Source organism: Spermophilus citellus (genome assembly GCF_964194105.1).
Source record: "Spermophilus citellus genome assembly, chromosome: 15".
Classification (NCBI taxonomy): domain Eukaryota; kingdom Metazoa; phylum Chordata; class Mammalia; order Rodentia; family Sciuridae; genus Spermophilus; species Spermophilus citellus.
In genome coordinates, this window is record NC_138195.1 from 96,454,419 (window position 1) to 96,474,713 (window position 20,295).

Consider the following 20,295-nt stretch of genomic DNA (forward strand, 5'->3'; position numbering starts at 1 on the left):
TTGGGGAACAAGAAATTCAGGGGAAAATTCCGTCCAATGAAGGTCAAGGGGGGCAGCATTCCAAGGTCAGGGTCAGTGATTGGTCTCAGGGTCAATGGTCAGTCACACCCCCACACGGACAGGCTCTCGCACCTGGAGAGGGTGGGGATTAGCTCCGACACAGTTTGGCCAGAATGCCTCACACCCAATTAGGGAGGTGCCCAATCACGTTTGAGAATGGCTCCCCACAAGGCAATACTTGACTTCCTTCTCCACCTGGTAAACAAGGACAAAGCAGTCGACTTGAACTCAGTCTGGCTCCCAGTGGCCACAGAACTACGTGGGGACCCTCCCGATTCAGCCAAATCTTGACAGGTGAAAAAGTAATTAAGTCAAGGATAGTAATTGCCTCAGACTTCCCTTTGTGAACCACACAAGCAAGCTGAGAACAGAGTGAGACATTTACAGTATTGAAAGAAGAAAACCATCCACCAAAGCCAGGTGCAGCAGCACACACCTGCAATCCCAATGAGTTGGGAGGCAGAGGCAGGAGGATCACAAGTTCAAGGCCAGCTTCAGCAACTTAGTGAGACTCTGTCTGAAAATTAAAAAAAAAAAAAAATTAAAGGGCTGGTGATGTATCTCAGTGGTTAAACACCCCTGGATTCAACCCCCAGTAACAAGCGCGTGCGTGTGTGCGCGCGCACACACACACACACACACACACGAAAGAAAACCATCTACCAACCTAAAATTCTACATCCATCAACACTATGCTTCTGAGGTGGTGAAATAAAGGCTTTTTCAGGGACAGAAAAACTGAGATAATTTGTTACCAGCAGACTTAATTTGCAAAAAAAAAAGATAAAAGGAATCCTTTAGGGAGAAAGAAAACGACATAGATCAGAAAAATCATACCTACATAAAGAAAGAAATAGTATTAGAAATGGACCAAAAAAAGTAAAAAGGTTATATTTCTTATTTCTAAATGATCTAGAAAAACTACTTGTTCAAAGCACTAACAACAACAATACAGTAGGAGGTTATAACTCATGGGTAAGTGAAATGAAGGACAGGAACATTTCAGGGATGGGAGACAAGGACTGGAAACACTGTTGTAGACACCTGCACTGCTCAGGAGGTGCCAGGAGTGACGAGTTCTAGGCTGGGGCTACAGCTCAGTGGGAAAAGTGCTTGCCTCACAGGCAAGGCCTTGGGTGCAATCCCAGTGCCACACACACAAAAAAAGTGGTGAGTTCTAAGTGCACATTGCAAATTCAAGGGAAACCACTCAAAAGTAAAAAAGAAGAATGTTTAGAAAGGAGAAAAAGTGGAATCACATAAACTGCCCAATTAAAACCAGAAAGAGCAGAACAAGTGAGAGATTTACAATAAACAATGAACAACAGGGCAACAAATAGAAAACAGTAATAAACATGGTAAATATTAATCTATCTCAATTATCACTTTAAACATCAATGGCTCACCTCAATTACAAGGCAGAGACTGATTTGGGATTGATAATTTTAAAAAATAAGACTGACTAGTGTGCTGACATAGAAAAACGTATGTCCAAGTTTTCTTTGTGTGTGTGGTGCTGAGGATGGAACTCAGGGCCCTGTGCCTGCTAGACAGCACCCCAGTACTCCCAGTCTTCTGATCAGTGTTAACCTGGTGTACTTTTCTCCATCCCTTTACTGGTAATCTGTGTCCTTATAGGTAAAACAGGCTCCTTGGGCTGCGGATGTGGCTCAGTACAGCACGTGCCTAACATACTCAAGGCACCAGAAACAGAAAGGAAAAAGAAAAGAAAGTGGGAAGATCTATATTAATTTCAGACTGAGCAGACTTCAAATGAAGAAAAAAAGATGAGAAATAAACTGAGCATTACCTAATGATAAAAGAGCCATTTTGCAGGAAGACATAGAATCCTAGAGCACACATGGGCCTCGAGTGTGAAATCTCATGAGACAAGAGCTGACAGACTGCAAGGAGAAGCAGAGGGACCCACTGTTACAGATGAGGACCTCAGCATCCCAGCAGGAACCCACAGATACACAGGCAGGAAATTAGGAAGCGCTCCGTTGAATTCAACAGTACCATCAAGCAACTGGGTCTAAGGGTCACATACTGAACAGTTCCTTTGTCTCAGGCCTGGAAACGCTTCCTTCCAGGTGCTCAGATCATGCAAGTGCAGTTGTGTCCCCCTCACCCCATCTCCTCTGCAAATCCATGGAGACCAGCTTCCAAGTACTCATCTCTGAAATGCATACTCACTGGGTATGCTCCACCATACCCAGTGAGATTCCACCCTGAACCCCTTGTCTGGACACCTGCCGGCCTCTTCACTGGTGTCCTAGCATCCTCCCTTGGATCCCCACTGGCTGTCTTCAGCAGAGCAGCCCTGTTAAAGCTCGAAACCGTGGTGATGCTCCTCTGCTGTCTTCCCTAGAGTCCTACCTAGTCCCGGAAAGAGCCTCCCTGCTTCCACTACTACCCCTGGTCTCCACTCGTTGTGCTTCGGCCAGTCACTTTCCCTACGGCTACTCTGGGACCTTAGAACCCCTGAAGTAACACTTTGGTAGGGTCCCTAGCGCTCTGGGTACCACCAAGGGCCGGGCATTCACAGGAGGGAAGAGAGCTGTAAGCCCGGAGAGAGCTAAGGTGGGCCCGGCCCGGCCGCCCCGCCCACTGCCGCTGAGCGCCCTCCATTGGCTGCTCCGCGGAGGGACCCCGCTCCCATTGGCCGAGGCGTGGGAAAGGGCGGGGCCATTCCGGAGGTGAAAGTCCGGCCCCTAGAGCCCGCCCACTCGGGGGCGACTAGTCCTCAGGGGGGCGACTAGTCCTCAGGGGACCGCCCGGCGCACGTCAACTGTCCAACAGGCCAAGGGGCCCACAGTCAGCCTGCGCCCGCCGGACCAGCCGTCCGAAGGCGCCCCTCGCCCGGCCGTGGCGTGTGGTCTAGGTCAGAACAGTTCGCGCAGGCGCTGTGGGCGCACAGCGTGCCCCCGGCAGCCCCCGCGGCGCGCCCCGCCCGGGCCGTCGGAGGAGGCGGAGGGGATGACGTCAGCCGGCGGGGCGACGGGCATTGGGCGCCATTTTGAAAAGGGAAAAAAAATCCCTCCCCGGCGGCGGCGGCGGCGGCGGCGGCGGCGGCGGCGGCGGCGGCGGCGGCGGCGGCCGGAGCGGAGGCTGGGCGGCGGCGCCTGCGGTCGGCCGCACTCGGCTGGGCGGGCGCCGTCCCGCGCCGCGGCCATGGCGGGTGAGGGCCGCGGGCGCGCGGGCGGGCGGACGGGCCGGTGGGGCGGGCGGGGCCGGCCTGACCGCCCGTTGTGTTGCAGGAGCCGGAGGCGGCGGCTGCCCGGCGGGCAACGACTTCCAGTGGTGCTTCTCGCAGGTGAAGGGCGCCGTCGACGAGGACGTGGCGGAAGGTGAGGCCGCGGGAGCTGGCACGAGGTCGCGCGCGGGCCGGCGCCGGAACGCGGCCACCTCCGCCCGCGCGGCCCCGCGTGGTCCTGCGGAGACCCAGGCCGCGACCCGGAGAGGGGTGGGGGCCGGATGCCGGCCTCGGGGGGCCGCTGGAGAGACCCGGGGCGCCCCGGACGCCGGCCTCCTGGTGTTGGTGGACAGGGTCTTGGGGGATCGTGGAGCCTGGACTCGCTGTGTCCGTGGAAGGTAAGTCGGGGTGCGGGTGAACACGGGCCCCCGAGTGTCCGCGGAGGGTATCTCGGGGTGTTAGTGGCAGGTCCTGTAGCGGCCGGTTCGGGGAGGGCTGGGGCGCGCCCACCGGACCTTTGCCTGTCCCCGGGAGGCAGCTCCGGGCCTCCTCTGCGTAGCCTTCACCCCAGGTGGGCAGCTTGCCCTTAGGCTGCCTTCACTGCGGGTGTTTTCTCCTCCACTATTCGCTTTAAAGTCTCTCATCCAGAATTTAGTCTTGAACCTTGAGGCATCTCTGCTGCCTTGATTCTTTCCCTTAATCACAGCTTCGGAGGGTCCAGGGCCTGAAGTTTAGGGTTGTGGACAGGTAGCCAGCAGAGCTCTAAAGGTGGGGTAATGATCATCACGAGGCATTTCGTGTTTTTTTGTTGTTCTTGTTCGACTATCTTACTAAGCAGTGAATCTTTGACTTTGACTTAAAAATGATTTGTCTTTGCATCAAGTACCCTTCCCTGTCCCAGATTACTAAGCCTCTGGTCAGACGTCTGGGCCGAGTTCCTACACCTTGGCGCCTCATGACCTTTTGCTCCCTCCTCCTTCACCTTGTTCCCCTCCCTGGCAGTGTCTGATTTGACCATGACCCTTGAGGACATCTGGAGATCGTAGCCCCATGGGTAGACTGTGCCCTGGTCATGCAGCAAGGCAAACTGCTCTCAGACACTGCCAAAGAGGTATATGGTTTGGGATAGAAACTAGGTGACTCTTTTATGTCAACTAGTACCCTATTTTTTGTTGTTGTTGTTTCTTTTGTATGGATTTGAAACATGTTAACTCGAGTTTTTTTGTTTCACTTGCCAAGTGGGTCACAGTTGGCCTCACATGTGAGTCTTTTGAAAGAAGGCAAAGCTTGTTTGTGTAGGGTGGGACACTAAGTGCTGGTCTTAATTTCTGTTTTGTAGTTTATTGATAAGCTGAATGAATTAAAATTTAAATCTAAAGTGATGTGTTTTTTATGCTTTTGAAATAGCATTCTTTCCCTTAAAAGCCTTGGCAGAAATACTCTATTATCTGAAGTAAACTGATTAGAACTTTTTGCCTAACCTAGTCATGCTGGTGATCAAACCTGGAGCCTTAAGATACTGGGCAAGGGCTGTATACCCCTGAGATACATCCCCAGTTCGTTGAAAAGTTTGGTGTTCAGGTTGTCATTTTTTTGGAGGGGGGAGTAACGTTATTTTATGATAGCTAGCTACCCTTTATTGTTGTTGTTATTATTATTATTGTATATATTCAAAGCTAACTATTTTAGTTCCTTTATGCCTTAAATGTAATCTATTGAGATTAACACAATTTATAATCTTATCATTTTGTCAAATAGTTGTGATGTTGAATTGTGTTATTACTACAGAATGGATGTCAAAATATAATCATTAGCAACTGGGGATTGTTAAAGCAACAAGGCTCAAGAAACTAGTTCTGCCCAAACTCGGTTTTGAAGGAGAAATGTTGTTGAGGAATAGTTAGGAGGAGAAAGGGACTTCAAGGGGATGTTCTTGTCCTCTGGTGCTTGGATTGCAGAACTGAATGCATATGGCAGAGTGTCTTTGTAGACTTGTGATTTGTGAGACTTTTGAAGGTTCTGTTCTGATCTCAGTCCCACTCTGCAGAGTTCATATAACCCTGCACTTTGGACTGTCTTTCTTCTGTCCCTGTGATGGGTTATCAGAAGTACCTCAGAACGATTAAAGATGGGGTTCTCTCCTGATTCAGTAGGGACAGTGGCCCATTAAGCATAGGCTGGTGTTCAGGTAGAAGTAGGCAGGCCTGACATCAAAGGTCATGGAGCGAAGCATGGGAAAGGCTCTGGTTTTCATTGACTTTTTTTTTTTAACAAATAATTCCTCAGTCATAACCTCTGATGCCAGTATTGGACTGTGTACAATTTATTTATTTTAAAGCATTGGATTTTGCTTTGGATCAGATTAGCTGTCCTGTTCAGAGCCATGGCTCCATTGTGCCATCAGTGATTCTCATCTCCCTGCAAGTTGGGGTGAGCAGACTCACAGGAAATTAGCAAGAGTTCCCACAGTGGTGACTGGCCTCTCCTGCTTGTGCAGAAAGGTGGGCGAGGTGACCAAGGGTCAAAATAGAGAAGTCAGGATGACTTCTAGGGAGAAGAGATGCTGCTAGCTTCTGTCTCCACATGCTTTAGGTGCTGCGTGTTGGCTGCTCTGGGGGAGAGTGAGTGTCTGGGCAGGTTTTCACTGCTGTCTGGTCACCCTCACCCATCCCCTGAGTATGGTTCCTGCTCACGAACCTCACACCCTTTTACTGTCCTTCACTTGTCTGTCTCAGGTAGACTGCAGTTCCTTCAGCTTGAGTGCCACTGTCCTCCCACCCCAGTGCCTAGCCGAGGACCTAGCCGAGTGGTGGTGATAGTTAACACGTGTTGAATGCTTGCTGTGTGCTAAGTACTGTTCCAAGGTCTTTCTTTACCTGTGTCAGTTAATCTAATCTTCACACAACCCAATAGGCAGTTCTTCTCAGTTTCAGATGCAGAAATCAAGGCACAGAGAGCAGCTAACTTGGTCCCACAGCTACTGTGTGGCAGAACAAGGGTTTGAAGCCTTGCTGACTGGCTCTAGAGCCCACATGTGCTGTACTATTCAGTGACTGTTGGGGATTCTAGCTGTCCTGAAGCCCCAAAGAGATCACACCTCCAAAAATTGTACTAAAATGCCTTTGAAGGAAGTGTTAATTAAAGTAATACAAGGTTTGTAAGGGTTCCAAGATTAAGGGGACTTGGGCATCAGACAGGAAGATACATTGTTTTATTGACTATATGATACATCTAATTTTTTTTTCTTTTAACTATTTTTCTTTAGTTATAAATGGACACGCTAACTTTATTTATTTATTTATTTATTATTTTTTATGTGATGCTGAGGATCACACATGCTGGGCAAGTGTTTTAAAATTCTGAGAATTTTCAAGCCTTTTGAAGAGGAGGTATCTCAGAAGCAAGAAGTAACTGGAATCCTGTGTGTCAAACGCGCGCTGCTTTTGGATGTACTACATTCTGCTAGTTGTGGGAAAGATGTGGGTCTTGATCCCTTTATATATTTATTGCTGTTCCCAAGAAACTAGGGAGAGTCTGTCAGAGGTCTTGTTGGAACCTGGTTTTCTAGAGCTTGGCATAGCTTGACAACAGGTGGGTCCTTTCATCTCAGAACTTGTGTCTTGACTTTTTAATTTGGTGATTTCATTTTATTAATACATGAGTTAATCTGTGGATTTTGCTTTGGATCAGATCAGCTGATCTGATTAAATTAGGAAATAATGGTGTTCTAAAGAAATATGAAACAAAGTATGAAATAACCTGGTGCCTGTGTAACTGGGTAGGAAAAGCCTTCCTAAGAGGGTTACATGGTGTTTCAAAAGACAGTAACATTTTAAATTGAGGAAGGTAACAAAAATTAAGGGGACTTGGGTATCAGACAGGAAGATATATTGTTTTATTGACTATATGATACATCTAATTTTTTTTCTTTTAACTATTTTTCTTTAGTTATAACTGGACACGATAACTTTATTTTTATTTATTTATTTAATTGTTTATTGTTTTTTATGTGATGCTGAGGATCACACATGCTGGGCAAGCGTTTTATCATTGAGCTACAGCCCCAGCCCACAACATCTGATTTCGAAGGCATTAACCATGCTAATGGGTCCTTGAGACCTCGAGTTCTCTGTGGGCCTCTCTGGTCTCCACACCCCATTGATCCTTCTGAGTCCACCCAGCTGCCACCTCATCTGTGGCTCTCTGCTGCAGCCTCTCTCCACGTTGGGTGCTCTGTCTCGGACCCTGGACTTCCTCACCTACACAGCATGGCTTCCTGGTTGGTTGTGTCCTACTTCAAGATCAGACATGTCTCTTCAGCTTGATGTCAGTCAGTGTGGAAAGTCACAACAGGTAGAAAGGTTTGGTCCAAAAGGGTTTGGGTAGACCCCATTTCTACCTGCCTGCAGCTTGGTGTCATTGTGGCCAGGTTCTCACCTTCTGTTTACTCATCTGGAAAATGGGTACTGTTATCCTGTGACCATGACAGAGTTACTGAGGAGATTCCACAGAAGGTTTGGAAAGCTCTGGCAAACAAGAATACAGGAACCGGTAACTGGGCTGTGCCAGGAAATCCTCTTACTCAGAAGAGCTGATGCTGTACCACTCCAGGGAGCCCAGCCAACAAAAAGTGTGGGTGATATAGGGCTAGAGAAGGCATAGTGGTACAGTAAGATCGGGAGTGCTGGGTGTAAAGAGCTGAGAAACCCAGTTTAGACAGAGACAGACAAGCTGATGGGTTATTGCACCAGAGCATGTGAGGGAACGTGATAGAAGTGCCCATTTCACAGACTTGGGTAGGGATGGAGAGGAGGAAGGGAATGGGAGAAGTGGGGAGTCTTAGAGTGGAGCCTGGAGATGCCTGGTGCATTCTGGGAAATGAGAGTGTTTGCCTGGCCTCTGTTGACAAGGGAGTCCCTCATAAGGCAAGAGGTGTCCCAGACTGATAGTGATGCATAAAGACCTTGAGTACCATGCTAGGGTTTTGCTTTGGGCTTTGAGTAACAGTGAACCTGGAAGGTCCTGAACGGAGGAGTGATGTAAACATGATGACTTTAGGAAGGTCATTCTGGCCTTTGGAGAACTGAGACGGAGGTTCCCCTGAGGAAATCACTGTGGTCACAGGCTGGAAACACGGCTTGCTATGAATCAAAGGTCAGCAGGCTTTTTCTAAAGGACCAAGTATTAAGTAGTTCAGACTTCAAAGGCCTGTCCCTGCTGTGACTGCCGAACTCTGCCTTTGTGGCAGGAGGACAGCTACAGACTTAAGGAGAAACCTCAGGTTGTGGTTTGCTGATCTGTGCTCTGAATTACTGGTCTCTAAGCCTCTTAATTCTGGGATACTTTCATATACTAATTGTTGAGGACCCGGAGAGCTTTTCTTTTGTCTTTGTGGGTTATATCTATCCATATATCCTATATTTGAAATTAAAGTATTTATTATTTCTCTTTAAAATAATAATAAATCTGCATGTTAACAATTTTAATGACAAACAACTTATTTAAAACTAAGTGAGGGAAATGGAAGGAGACCCTCATTGTTATACAAAATTACATAGAAGAGGATGTGAGGGGAAAGGGAAAAAAATCAAGGGAGAGAAATGAATTACAGTAGATGGGGTAGAGAGAGAAGATGGGAGGGGAAGGGAGGGGGGATAGTAGAGGATAGGAAAGATAGCAGAATACAACAGTCACAAGTATGGCAATATGTAAAAATGTGGATGTGTAACCGATGTGATTCTGCAATCTGTATACGGGGTAAAAATGGGAGTTCATAACCCACTTGAATCAAATTTATGAAATATGATATGTCAAGAGCTTTGTAATGTTTTGAACAACCAATTAAAAAAAGAAAAGAAAACTAAGTGAGAAGGGTGCCATTGTTTATGACTTCGAGAACTCTTAAAAGCTTAGCGGTATGGACCTATAATGCCATCGACTTGGAGCGCTGAAGAAGGAAGATGGCAAGTCCAGTGCCAGCCTGGGCAACATAGTCAGACACATCTGAAAGGTTTTTTAAATTAACATCTGAATAGAAGACTGTTGGATTCTCAGGTTTGCTTGCACATTCAGCCTCTTGCAGTTGCTTCATTGAATTGTGTAAAGAAAATTTGATGCAATGTTCATGTGTACTGTCGTCAGATCAGGGAGGGTGGCTGGCAGTCTCTGATCCCACCACAGCTCTAGAGGTGGTGATTTAAGTTTATTTATACTTTAGAATCTGAAACTTAAGAGTGAACTTTTTGCCTTTACATTAGAATCCCTAGTTCTGAGGGCTGGGGATGTAGCCCAGTGGTAGAGTGCTTGGTGTATGCACCTGGAGTGGCTTTTGCTCCTGTGCGTGATTGGCAGCACCGCCCTGGTTGTTAGGAAGTGTTGGCACTGAATTACTCTATTATGGTGCTGCATACTCATTATATCCGACCAAAAGAAAATCCTGCTCGTTATTGTCTCCACAGATCTCATCAGAGAAAGCTGTCAAGTTAGCAGTAAAAACAGATTTCCCCACATTCTGATTTGATCTTGAAAGCCTGGATTTTTATCATTGGCAGTGAGTACTGTCAGTTATTTTCTGTGAAGTGAGAGCTTCTAATTTTCAAGGAAATTTCTATCTAATTCCAAAGTCTGAATAAACAAAGCCATTCTGTGAAGAAAAGGAAGATGGAGAGCTCAAGCTTGCCAGTGGCAGCTCTGAGCAGCAGGCTGCACAGTAGTGCTGTTCTGAACATGGCTTGGCCTTCGGTGCTCTGAAGGGTCCCACGGTCACCTTGGGAGCTGCTCTAAAGCAAGATATTGGCAGTGGGATGACAAGGACAGGGCAGATATCAGGATTAACTGCCCCCTTTTATCTTTACTAGGTTTTATTACTAGTAAAGATACATAACTAGTAATAAAACCTACAGATGCATGAGGAATGACAGCCCCTTCTCCACCCTCTTGTCTCTGCTGTCCTGGAGCCCTCCTGAAGGAGGCTCCTCCTCTTAGCCACAAGTGTTTAGACCATTCATCCGTTCTACTTTATAACTTGGTTTGAATAGAGAAGCAAAAGGTTTTACACTCATGGAATCCTATTCTAAATATTATTTTGTGGCTTGTTGTATTCACTAATAGTTGGGAAATTGAGATCTGGTGGCACACCTGGCTTTCCACTGGTCTATGCATTTAGGTCCTTGGAGCCTGGCCACACCCAATGAGATTCATGTGTTGAGACCTTGCTATCGTTTTATGGGTAGGAAAGTTGAATTCCAGAAAGCTTGAACCCCTGACTGTGCTTCAGCTAGCACATGCTGCAGTGAGGATTTCATTCCAGATGCTCTGCACCCAGGTTCAGCTAGGCTGTTTTCCTGGACAATCCTGTTCATCTTTGTTGACAACCACATCATGTTTCAGTGCAGATGACCTCATTACTACTGGCAATACAGCGGAATCTCATAATCCATTTGCTTGTGTGCAGGCATCCACCCAGGAGTGGACACACAGAATCTTATCAGAGGCCATGCATGTGGATATTTGGGTGCTGCCAAACAGCCCTAGAACACAGCGCCAACTTAAGCTTTAATTCTTGTGGAGAACATCAGCCCGTTTACTTGGAATGATTTTATTTAAATCTGCAGAGGTGATAAACTGCAACTAATACAGAAATGCAGTTGTGTGAAGGCATGGACCGTGTTTATATTCTGCCATGTTGTGTGCCATACCCAGTGCAGCACTGGCACAAAGGAAGTGTCTTAATGATTTGGGAATCTTCGCTGAGTCAGCATACCTGCCCCAAATGTAGCAATTCCCTAGTAACTCAGAACATTTGGGTGACAAAAACCAGATGTAGTTTAACCAATCTATTCATTTAAAAAGGGAGGTGAGAGCTAGGTGTGGTGGCACACACCTGTGATCCCAGCTATTTACAAACTGAGGCAGGACAATCACAAGTATAAGGCCATCCTGGGCAACTCAGTAAGACCCTGTCTCTAAATAAAATTTTTCAACAATGGGAAGGAGAATAGCTGAATGGTAGAGTGCTTGTCTGACATGCTCAGGGCCTGGGTTTTAGTCTACGGTACTGCAAAAGGGCGGTGGAGACAAGCCAAAGAGTTAAAAACCCTGCAGGGATGGCATTAATAAGCAAAGCCAGCTTAATCCAAGCAATTTTAAAGGTTCAGTTTTTGTTTGACATTTCTTAAAAGAGTGTTTCATGTTTTGGAGGCAATTTGGTATTTCTCTGTCAAATTTTAGGTAAGAACCCACTTCCAGGAACCCTACAGGAGTGTGCCAGCCTCTCATAAAGAAGCACTGTGGCGTTGGCATTGCAGCATAAAATGAAGAAAGCCTAAATGCCTAAACACAGTGAAGCAGTGAGCTTGTGAGAGCAAAGGTTTGCGGCCTGTGCCTATTGGAAAGCAGTCTGGGACACTTGGGTGACAGTGCTTGCGTAACAGGGATCCCTGTAGAGCTCAAGTGGCTGTGAGTGCCCGGGCCGAGGAGGTGACCAGAGGTCAGCGTCTGGACACCGGTGGGTGTGAGAAGGGAGGTCTGTGGGGAGAGGCCTTTGCTTTCTCCTGCACATCTCTCTGCCCTGATTCACACAGAGGTGCAGCATTTTTGTAGTAGTAGGGAGGAAAAGGTCCATTAGAGGAGGCAGAGCCTGGCTTGACCACAGCTCAGAAGAGGATGGTTTCCTTGCTCTTGCTCTTGCTGTGACCGCCTAGGGATGGTTCATTTGGTTGACCAGTCTACCTTCTGTTTGGTGGCTCTTTCAACTGCTTCAGGCTGCCATTCTTCATGTTCAAAAATACATTAAACTTTTTATTTTTCAGTTGTACTCATTTTCCAGGTATCTAGGACGACAAAGTAGATGTCCATAAGTGTTCATTGCAGGTGCTCTAGTGCCACAGCTAGATTTAAAATAGACCCCAGCTGAAAATTGTTACTCAGACAGGGAGATGGATTCCTCTTGTCGGGGGTGCCGTTGTGGACACCCTGACTGCGTGAAGCACTGGTGGCAGCTGCTTGGTTTTGCCTCTGCAATGTAGTGTGTGCTGAAGTCTCGTTCATTTCCCACGTCCCATCCTGATAGGCCCTATAGAATGCCTTAAAATAAGTAAGACCATACACAAGTGTGCATACACACACACATAATAGTAGCGGTAGTACAATGTAAATAAAAATGGACACCCATGTTCTCAGTAAACTGCTGACAGGATGGTCAGGGTTCCTTTAAGTAAAATGCACCACCGAAGTCCTCCATTTGCAGTTCCCCAGGCCCACTGTCTGTGCGTCTTCCTCTTAGCAGCAGTATCTGCTGTGATGTCCATACACAGCCTATCCCTGCTTTTGAATTGGTGCCCAGGTTACCTCTCATCCAGCAGAGGTGGCATGGGATCCCCTCCCTGAGCCTGCTGGTGTTTCCTCCTCCCTTCTCCCTCGGGGTCTGTTCAGAGGGCACATTATGTGGATGATGCCTCTGTGTGTGGCACCCAAAGGAATGTTATCGGTCAGTTTTCAGAGGTAATCCTTAAAGTAGTACCAACCAAAATTATTGGTTTCTTCTGCTCTAGGATCCTGGCTAAGTTCAGCTGTGAAAATGGTGTCTTAATTTAAAACAGAGAACAGGAAAAGTTTTACTGTTTTGATTTAGTTCTTGTTCGTGGAAGAATATGGACTTAAGTAGTGAAAGCAGTAATGGATTGGCTCATCTGTGTAGGGCTGCTCTGTGTTCTCTGTAAAGCACTGTCCCGAGTGAGATGTGTCTAGGTATTGTTCAGGGTATAAACTGTCACTTTAGAAGGCCATTGAAATTACTGTTCAAATTACAAAAAATGTGCAGCTATAGATATATAGCTATATATAGTGGGTAGAGCCTGTGCCTCCAGCCATTTGCCCTGATCCCCTGTTCCTGGGGGCAGGTCAAGCTGGGGAGTGGGAGGGGAGCATACAGGCCCTACCACTGGAGGACAGTTGGTCCCTGGGATCCAACATCTGCATCTCGTCCCCTTGACTTGTGATTGTGTGGCCTGCCCTCTTCCCTGACTTGCAAAGAGAAATCTTAACTTCTATACGTGTGTGTGTGTGTGTGTGTGTGTGTGTGTGTGTGTGTGTTTAGGTCTGTGAATTTTTTTAAGTTGTGATAAAATGTGCACAGCACATTGACCATGTGAAGTGTTCAGAGTGTGCAGCTCCGTGGTATTAGAGTATCCAGTGCTGTGTGGCCGTCACTGCTTCCTGTGTTCACAGCTTTTCACCATCCTACAGCATCTGCTCACTGAGTAATGACCCTCTTTCTTCTCTCTCCCTTCATCCGTGGCCCCAGTCTACCTTCTCTCTGGGTAAATTGGCTTTTTCCAGGGACTCCATAAGTGGAATTCTACAGTGATTGTCCCTCTTCTGACTTCACTACAATGTTTTCAAGGTCCACGCATGTCATAGCAGGTGTCAGGATTTCATTCCAGTTTTATTGTTTCTTGGAAGAATTATATGTGGATTTTTTAAAGCAAGAGATAATGTTTTCAGCCTGCTTTTGTTGTTTATGTTGCTTTTACTCATTTATACTTGTTAAATCTGTATTCTCAAACAGTAAGTGTATTCCTGAAAAACTGTTCAGAAATTACACTCACATGCATTGAGTACCTAGCTTATTACTTTTTTTCCCCCGTAAACTAAGTGATAATAAACTGCAAATTGATAATTGTTGCTTAAAGTTGGATAAAACCTTCTTGTTTTACTTTTGCCTGATAATTTTGTCACATGATCAACTTACCTGTTTTAGAGTTTTTGTGATTGAGAACCTTGAGTTCTTAGAGTGTACGTGTGTATGCCTAAGTAGTTAGTGTAAGGAAGGATTCAGGGTTGTGTGTGTTCCTGATGAAAACTAAGCAAAGATGGAGTTTAAGAGTCATTATTAGCAGCCTTGGTTTACTGGTATGATAGGCTGGGTTTAAAGATCATTTCCCAGATTGTGAGATTCATATTTCCCTTTTTGGTACCAGTTCTCAAAGTGATGATCCCCCCATGCATTGAAGAACTGCTAGTCCAGCCTTTCTGCTGGGGAATCCTTCTGCAGTGTCTGGGGGCGTGGCTTGTGTGTGGCTGGTCGGGGTGTGCATCCTCTTACTGCCCAGGTGCCAGCCAGCAAGCGCCAAGACAGAGGGCGCTGCAGGGCTTCAGCAGTCCTCCCAGAGGGGCTCAAAGGAGTCCAGGTTGGCCCTGAACCTGTGCTCAGATGTGGGTGAGCATGGCCTGGCAGGGTTAATGGCAGGAGCAGCAGGAGAGGTAGAGAATGTGGGAGGGGTTGAAACGGGGTGGAATCAAATGAGGCCTGGGTGCTGGGCCAGTGAAAATCTGGGGACAGGGAACTGAGGGCTTAAGCTTTGATGAGGACACTTGAGAGTTCTCACTCCCATAATCAGACTTGTGCCGAAAAGTGAAAATCACTCTGACTGCAGTGTGCCATTGGGGGCTGGAATCACTAGAGGCAAGATGTGGTTCAGTTGGAAAATTGTGCTTTTGATTTCCAAAAAGCCTGAGGAATGCGTCAGTGGTGTTGCGGGGACACTGACCTGCTGTTGATGTGCATCACCCTCAGGTTCTTGTTTTCCAAAGAATCTCCAAGCATGAAATGACGACATACCCTCGCTGTGATTCAGATCACTTAATGTTTGATGCAGCCAGAAAGCCTTTTGAATCAAGACTTTCTCACTTTTCAGCATAGGATGGGGAGAAATAGTGTGCAACATTTTATATAAATCGGGTTTTCCTGGAAAACTCTGGTTAAACCTATGATGGGCTTTACTGGCAGAGGGTAAATCTGGTTTCCTGAATCTTGAAGTCAGCTGCATTGGTTGGACGAGACTTCTCATTATGGAATGATGGGAACACTAATTTTCTAAATGAGTTCCCCCATTGCTGCCATCATCTCCTTAGGAACACACTTGCACAGTGGCCAGAGGACAAAGCCTCTTTAGGTTTCAAGAGAAAAATAAATTTGAAGTAGTGTTTTGGTGAAAACAGATTTATAGCCAGGGATTTTGTTTAGGAAAAACAAAATAGTTTGGTCAACTTTTAGAATGTGTTTTGAGAAAGGTTGTAAGTTCTCAGCCCTTTCAATTACTTGACTCATTTTTAAGGTGCAGTTGTTTATACCAGCTTTATTGAGATGCGATTGACAGCTGTTAGAAATAACAAAGTACTCAAGAAATCAAACATATGCTCAGAAGTGGGCGGGCCAGGCAACCCTTTACTTCTGCAGAAGGGTGCACTCCCAAAGGAATCCAAGAGCAAACACACCTGGGCGGGCAGTCTGCCAGCATCTAACCCTACATACAGCCCCTCGCTCCTGATAGAAAGAGCTAGAGGGGCAGGGCAGGGGCACAATCTGTGTGATCAGCTGGTTTTAGAATTAGAGTGGGCAAAAAGTTAGCCCTTTGAATCCGATTAAAGCTGAATACTAGATTTTGGAAATGGACTACCAGACTGTCTATTTCTCACATTGGAGAGGCCCTTCCTTTAAAGTGTTAGTGAATGGTTCTCTAGTATGTTCGCAGCCCTCAGAACTCTTGAATTTCAGAACATTTCATCCTCCCCCAAAGAAATCCAGTAGTAGTCCCTCCCCACCCACCCCCACAACCACTGGCCTCCTGTTTCTGTGGATTTGCTATTCTGGACTCTTCAAATGAACGGAGTCATATAAGATGTGGCCTTTTATGTTTGGCTGCTCCAGTGAGTTTTCAAGGTTCACCCATGTTGTAGCATTGTCAGTAATCATAGATTAGATAGATATGTGTCCCGTTCTGTTTAGCCATCTGTCAGTCAGTGGGTGGCCCCACCCTGGGTCTGTTAGGAATGCTGCTGCTGTGGACCTTCTGCAAGTCTCTGGAGACGTGTGTCAGTTCTTTTGTCATAACCTAGGCATGGAATTGCTTGGTCATAGGGTGGCTTTGTGTTGAGCACTTGAAGAATCTACCCAGCTGTTTTACATTCCCACCATCAGTGTACGAGGGTTCCACTTTCTCCATGTCCTCCCCGACTGTTGTTATTGTCTGTGTTTAGTTTTAGCTATTCTAACGGTTGTGAAGTGGTATCTTACAGTTTTGACTTGTATTGCCCTAGTAATTAATGATGTCAAGCAATATTTCCTGTACTTATTGGACTTTTGATTGACTTCTTTGGAAAAAACATCTATCCAAATACCCATTTTTAAATTGAGTTTATTGTTGAGTTGTTTAGTTCTAAAACATTAATGTTTTCTGGATATAAGTCCCTTATTGTGTACATGATTTGCAATTTTTTTTTCATTCTGCAAGTTGTCTTTCCATTCTCTTAATGGTATCCTTATGCACAAGAATTTTAATTATAATGATGTCCAGTTTATCTGTTTTTTTCACTTGTTATTTATGCTGTTAATGTCCTATTTTAGAAACTGTTGCCTAATTATAAATCTGATTTTTTTCTGTTTTTCATCTAAAAGTTGTATAGCTTCAGTGCCTATGTTCATGCTTTTATATACTTTTTAAATACATTCACATAGTTTTATGTGTGTGTGTGTGTGTGTGTGTGTATACATATATATATATATATAATTCATTCAATATATGTATCATAAATAAACATGGCGCTTCTTTCCTTTAGTGTGGGTATTTGGCTGTCTCAGCTCCAATCATTGAAATATCATTTTCCCATTGAATAGTCTTGTTAAAAATCAGATATGTCTGTCCTTAACGCCATTTCCACACTGTCTTAACTCTTGTAGCTTTCTAGTGAGTTTTGAAATCAAGAGTGTGACTTCTCTAACCTTGTTCTTTTTAAAGGTTGTTCTGGCTGTTCTCGAACCCTTGAATTTACATTTTAAAATGAGCTCTCCACTCACTTTCTGTAAAAAGGCAGTGGGTGGGCCACTGGGGATGTTATATAACCCTGACTCTAAATCAGTTTGGGAAATATTGCCATCTTAACCTGAAGTCCTCCAGTTCATGAACATGGGATGCCTTTCCATATATTCAGTTTTCTTTTTTTCTTTCTTTTTTTTTTGTTTTTTTTTTTTGTTTTGTTTTGTTTTTTTTTTTTGACAGTACTTTGGAGTGTTCATTGCACAAACCTCATAATTCTTTGATTAAATTTATTCTTCAGAATTTTATTATTTTTGATAGTAATGTAAGTGAAATTGTGTTTTTGTGTTTGTATTGTTCATTGCTAATTTTTAAAAATAAAATTGACTTTGTGTCCTGCATCTTTGCTGAACTTGTATAGGTGCTGGTGGCTTCGTGGCTGACCCAGGGTTCTCTGTGAACAAGACTGGGTTTCTGAAGGAGCCTGAGTGCTGTGGCTGGAGTGCTGGGGTGGCTACGTTGCCAGGGCAAACGTCCTGGTTTCCGGTCCGAGCCCAGGAGAGCATCGACCGCTGTGGTCAGATGCTCACCACCAAGCAGGAGGCTCCCTGAGGGCCTTTTCTCCACTGGTGGTGTGTGAGGTGTTTATCACTGAAGGGTTGGAGTTGCCTAGTTCTTAAAGTCGGCATCTGTTGAATGACCGTGGGGTTTGACCTGGAGTTGTGTGCAAGTGGGGAATTGTGTGAAACTGATCTTTTGTTCTAGGAGATGATTTACTTTTGTTTTTATTAAAATATTCTTTTGTAGCAGAGTAACTCAACAGTTGTCCTCCGTGGTTTTCTCATCTTAGGACAACCCATCATACAACTTTTGTTTGACCGAACTATTCAGAACTGATAGCAGCCTCACCAAAAAAATAAAATAAAATTTAGATTCTTCTGCTTTGTCATAATATGGAGAAACTTCATTTGGGTGCCTTGAGATTACAGTGATCCTGTGTACAGCTATGCAGTTCCTCTTACCCAGCTGGTTGCTATGTGTGTTTGGTGCAGGCTTTAGAGCAGGTATGTCAGTGTTTGTGGTTTCTGAACAAAGATGGTGCTCGTCTTGGGGTGATCTGCCTTAAAAGACATACTTAGATAAGATGCAGAGTTGCATGCCAGTTAACCCAGCAACTCAGGAGGCTGACGCAGGAGGATCCCAAGTTTGAGGCCAGCCTCAGCAACTTATCGAAACCGTGTCTCAAAATTAAAAATAAAAAGGGCTGGGGGTGTAGCTCAGTGGTAGAGCACCCTGAGTTCAATTCCCTAGTACTGGGGGGATAAAACATACTTAGAAACTGTTGGTCTGTCCACTGATGGAACTTTCCCAATTTCCTCACGTCACTGTATAACATCCAGAGCATTTCATGGTGGCACCCATTGAACACGTGGAGGTTCACCAAGCCTCATGTCTGCAAGTAGAGACACTCCTTGTTCTGGATATGTAATAAGTTCCTCTTACAGAACTCGTGTGAGCAGGAACTTTCAGTGTTTTGTGTTTGTGTGTTTGTTTTTTGGAATTTCGTGAGTCACCGTGTAAGACCCTTCAGTTTACGTACAGTCTGGTACATGCTACAGAGCATAGGTTGGTGGCCTCACCCTTGGCCCACAGAGAAGAGAGAAGGCAGAGTTGGAGTGGCTGAGCTTGCTGGGTGGGCTGTGGGAGGGCTGGGAGGAGAGGACAGCCTGGGGACTGGGGAATGAGTCTGGAGGGCTTGTTTGATTACTTAAGGTGGGGGGTGGCATTTTCTCCTGGAGATGGGAGTGACCTACAAGAGTAAGGGGAGGAGGTGCAGGGTGGGGTGCCCTGGGACCATGTCCTTGAGGGGCAGGTAGGACTCCCTTGCCACAGAGGTGAGGGACCATGCTGCTGCAGGCCTTGTGTGGTGGTGGAGGATATGGTGGTTCTTTACTGTAAACTTTGATTTTTCAGTGAAATAAGCAGGAAGTGAGTTGAGTGGCTAGGGTGTAGGGATTGGGGGAGGAAGAAGAAAAGGGTGAGACGCTCATTGGGAGGTGGGGGCGGAGCAGTGCTCCAGGGGCACCCAGAGGTCCCAGGAGAGTCTCAGGGTTGAGCAAGTTGGACAGGGCTTTGAGGAGCCACCGCCTGGACTTGCCAGGCCTCAGAGCAGGGAAACGCAGGGAGTGTTAGAGGAGAGGAAAGGCTGGGAGCAGACTAGGGTCAGCACATCCCAGTGGGCACAAGAGTCCAGGTGGAGTGACTAACATGGGAAGGACTAGGGGAGACCTGGCTGCTTATGGAAATATGATGATGTGCAAACGGACATGGTGCCCAGCATGCACCAGTGAGCTTCACGGAGTGCGGGAGCTTTGCCCGCAGAGTGTGAGCCCATTACTTGAAGTGCATCAAGGCCTCAGGCCCTTCCCTCCCAGCTCTGCCCTGTGAGCCCCCTTTCCTGGTGCTGAAGGTGATGAAAGTGGAGCTGTTCTGCGTGCACCCTGAGCACTGTCTTCCTGATGGCAAGTGGTTGCTGCTGTGTGGGGTTCCACTGTGAGAGTCTGCCACGGCTCGTGCACGTCTTTTTACTCCCTGTGAACACCTTGCCTGGTTTCAGTGCGACACATGCTGATTGGGTGGCCGTGTGTCTGGGTGGGTTTTCCAGGTTCTGGGATAAGCATGTTGGGCTTTAATGGATATTGCCAGAGAACTTTCAAAAAGGCCGTGCCGATTCCCACTGCCAGGAGCAGTCCAAGGATTTGATGTGGTCTGGTTTCCACCCTTTCTGATGACTGCATGATGTTGTCTCAGCGTGGCTCTTACTTGCCTTTCCCTGGCAGCTGAAGGGGTTGCAACCATTTCACGTGCTTGTTGACCTAAAATGGCCTTGAGGACACCCTGCAGGGAAGTGAGTAGAGGCTGGTAGGAGTGAGGCAATGCAGGGCCCGGCCCCCACAGTCCTGCCGAGGGCTGTTTGGGTCCTCAGAGTTGCCTTTGTGTCAGGAACTACTTGGGCACTTGCCAAGATGCGTGTGGAAATAACCACTCAAGCCAGCTAGAGAGGATAAGGAGGAGATGAAACTGACAGAGACTGGTACCTGTCATCTGTCATGGGTTCATTTCGTGCTGACAGTGACTTGGTAACTAGGTTGTCAGTCCTGTACTGTGTCTTTACTGCTTTGGTAAATAGATTGATGGTGGTAGCAGAATGACGATGTTGCCTTT

At 46.3% G+C, this 20,295-nt stretch overlaps 1 protein-coding gene and 1 long non-coding RNA gene across 5 annotated transcripts in view; one reads left to right on the forward strand and one right to left on the reverse strand.

The window, feature by feature from the left end:
• LOC308634614 overlaps positions 1-2,807 on the reverse strand; it is a 3,182-nt gene extending 375 nt beyond the window's left edge. Inside the window, exons 1-3 of one of the 2 annotated variants that reach the window (XR_014019047.1) lie at positions 1,871-2,807; positions 497-573; positions 1-255 (exon numbers count right to left, since the gene is read on the reverse strand). The exon at positions 1-255 is cut by the window's left edge and continues 375 nt beyond it. This is a non-coding gene — a long non-coding RNA (uncharacterized lncRNA). Of the gene's footprint in view, positions 256-496; positions 578-1,870 lie in introns of both variants that reach the window. The other variant, XR_014019048.1, reaches the window with a different exon arrangement.
• Positions 2,808-3,129: 322 nt separating this feature from the next.
• Positions 3,130-20,295, forward strand: part of PPP2R2D (protein phosphatase 2 regulatory subunit Bdelta) — a 37,562-nt gene continuing 20,396 nt past the window's right edge. For 2 of the 3 annotated variants that reach the window (XM_081268611.1, XM_081268612.1), the window contains exons 1-2: positions 3,130-3,241; positions 3,321-3,410. In XM_081268611.1, the coding sequence (XP_081124737.1) occupies positions 3,235-3,241; positions 3,321-3,410 (97 nt within the window). In that variant the 5' untranslated portion in view covers positions 3,130-3,234. Of the gene's footprint in view, positions 3,242-3,320; positions 3,411-20,295 lie in introns of those variants that run through there. The other variant, XM_081268613.1, reaches the window with a different exon arrangement.